Consider the following 2208-nt stretch of genomic DNA (forward strand, 5'->3'; position numbering starts at 1 on the left):
TGTGCAGGAAAGCCTCAAGGCCAGTTCCCAGGCCAAAGTCGAAATCCTAGGACACACACATACGCACACATACACACACACACAGTCAGAGATAGAGATAGAAAGAGAGAGAGACAGACACACAGACAGACAGAGACATAGACAGAGAGACACACAGAGAGATTGAAAGAGGGGAGGGAGGTCAAGAAAGATGGAAATTAGGAAAAAGCAAGAATGAAATCTCCAAGGGGAATGCAGGCACATTAGAGGGTTTCTGGACTGTCTATATGAAATTGTTTTAGATTATGAAGTTCTGTATATTTTACAGAGTGTTTATAACTAATATAACTTGAATTTTTCATCATGGCACCATTCACTATTTCCTTAAAATAAAAGGAAGCATGAGGGAATGCTTCTTTGCAGATTGGGTGACAATGAATTTCACAGATTAAAAAATCACAGCTGTGAACTAGCCTGTAATAAAGAGTAAGCTGTATTTTCTGTCATCAGACATTATAGTCCTAACACAGTTGAGTATCTAAAATGAATACATGAAAGGGAATCAATGAGAAAGTAAAAAATCTAGGATGATTGGGTTTGTGACAACTGAAAAGTGTGGGACAGAATGTTGTTATAAACTGTGCATATTTGAGTTCAGAATGATTATGGAATTCTGACTTCTTCATTACGTGTTGTTCTTTCTCTCTCTCTTTTTTTTATCCAAGGTCTACAATCAATGCGGAGCTGTGTAATCTAACACACATCTCAGAATTTTATCTTCTGGGACTCTCAGATGACTCTGAGCTACAACCCACGCTCTTTGGGATCTTCTTGTCCATGTACCTGATCACTGTGTCCGGAAATCTGCTCATCATCCTGGCTGTCACCTCTGACCCCCACCTCCACACCCCGATGTACTTCTTCCTCTCCAACCTGTCCTTGGCTGACATCTGCTTCATCTCTACCACCGTGCCCAAGATGCTGGTGAACCTGCAGAGTCACAGCAGGGTTATCTCTTACTGTGGCTGCCTGACCCAGATGTCTCTTTTCATTTTATTTGGAAACACAGATGTTTTGCTTCTTACTGTCATGGCCTATGACCGCTTTGTGGCCATCTGTCACCCCCTGAATTACCCTCTTATCTTGAACCCTCGTCTCTGTGTCTCCTTAGTTCTGTTGTCATTTGTTGCCAGTTTCTTGGAAGGACAGCTGCATGTGTGGATGGCATTACAGATGACCGATTTCAAGGAAGTGGAAATCCTAAGTTTCTTCTGTGACCCTTCTCATGTCCTGGATCTTTCCTGTAAGCACACACTCATTAATAATTTATTTAAATACATTATTGTTACCATATACGCTTTCCTTCCTGTCTTAGGGATCCTTTTCTCTTACTACAAGATTCTTTCTTCTGTGCTGAGAATGTCATCTTCAAGCAGGAAGTACAAAGCCTTCTCTACATGTGGCTCTCACCTGTCTGTGGTCTGCTTATTCTTTGGGACAGCATTTGGTGTCTATTTTGAGTCAGCGGTGTCACATTCTCCCAGAGGAAGCGCTGTGTTCTCAGCAATGTACACAGTGGTCACTCCTCTCCTGAACCCCTTCATCTACAGCCTGAGGAACAGGGACCTCAAAAGTGCCCTGAGCAGTTTGTACAAACCAGGAGCTGACACCAGGAGGTAGGAAGTTCATTTGTTGTGTGGTTTTGACAGAAGCAAGAAACTTCAGCATATAGTCCTATAAATTCTACCTGTCTGAATACTGTATGCGTCTAGTTCAATTAGTAAAATCCATTAGCAGTGGAAAACCATTTTGGCTATGTCAGCATGGATTCCTTAAGGAGGAATATATCTTTGTAATGTTTAAATTGTTAGTTTGTAAAGAAAGATGAATGTCTACAGATGGTAGGCCCGACAAAGAATGTTTCAAGGATTGAGTGATGAATTTTTGATATGTATATTTTACCTCAATACTATTGGGCAGTCTTTGAATTCAGAACTTTCCAATTGGCATCCAGCTATCTTGTCCTGCTCTTTTAGTTTGAGTTAATTTTAAAATCATAACCTAGTACCTTAATTTTTCCCCCAATACCTTTTGTTATTTTAAAGGTGTTATGTAAATGGGCTACCATTACATCAGGCTGGTGAAGAGTGCAATTCATTCTGGACAATGTAATTCTTTCCTTCACTCTCTCCCAGTTTTTTCCTCCTATCATCACCTATGAGTTTTTAA

The 2208-nt window shown here is 40.5% G+C and overlaps 1 protein-coding gene across 1 annotated transcript; it reads left to right on the forward strand.

Annotated features, from left to right (window-relative positions):
* The first annotated feature begins 726 nt into the window (after positions 1–726).
* LOC150068365 (olfactory receptor 7E24-like) lies at positions 727–1659 on the forward strand. The gene has a single exon (XM_090325402.1). The coding sequence runs from the start codon at positions 817–819 to the stop codon at positions 1657–1659; it is 843 nt and encodes a 280-aa protein (XP_090181528.1). The 5' UTR covers positions 727–816.
* The last annotated feature ends 549 nt before the right edge of the window (positions 1660–2208 follow it).

This window comes from Megascapheus bottae, chromosome 1 (assembly GCF_031878675.1).
Source record: "Megascapheus bottae isolate mThoBot1 chromosome 1, mThoBot2.hap1, whole genome shotgun sequence".
NCBI classification, from domain to species: Eukaryota; Metazoa; Chordata; class Mammalia; order Rodentia; family Geomyidae; genus Megascapheus; species Megascapheus bottae.

Bases quoted from the DNA above. Each gene is read 5' to 3' on its own strand.
- LOC150068365 (XM_090325402.1), top strand. From the start codon at position 817: ATGTACCTGATCACTGTGTCCGGAAATCTGCTCATCATCCTGGCTGTC.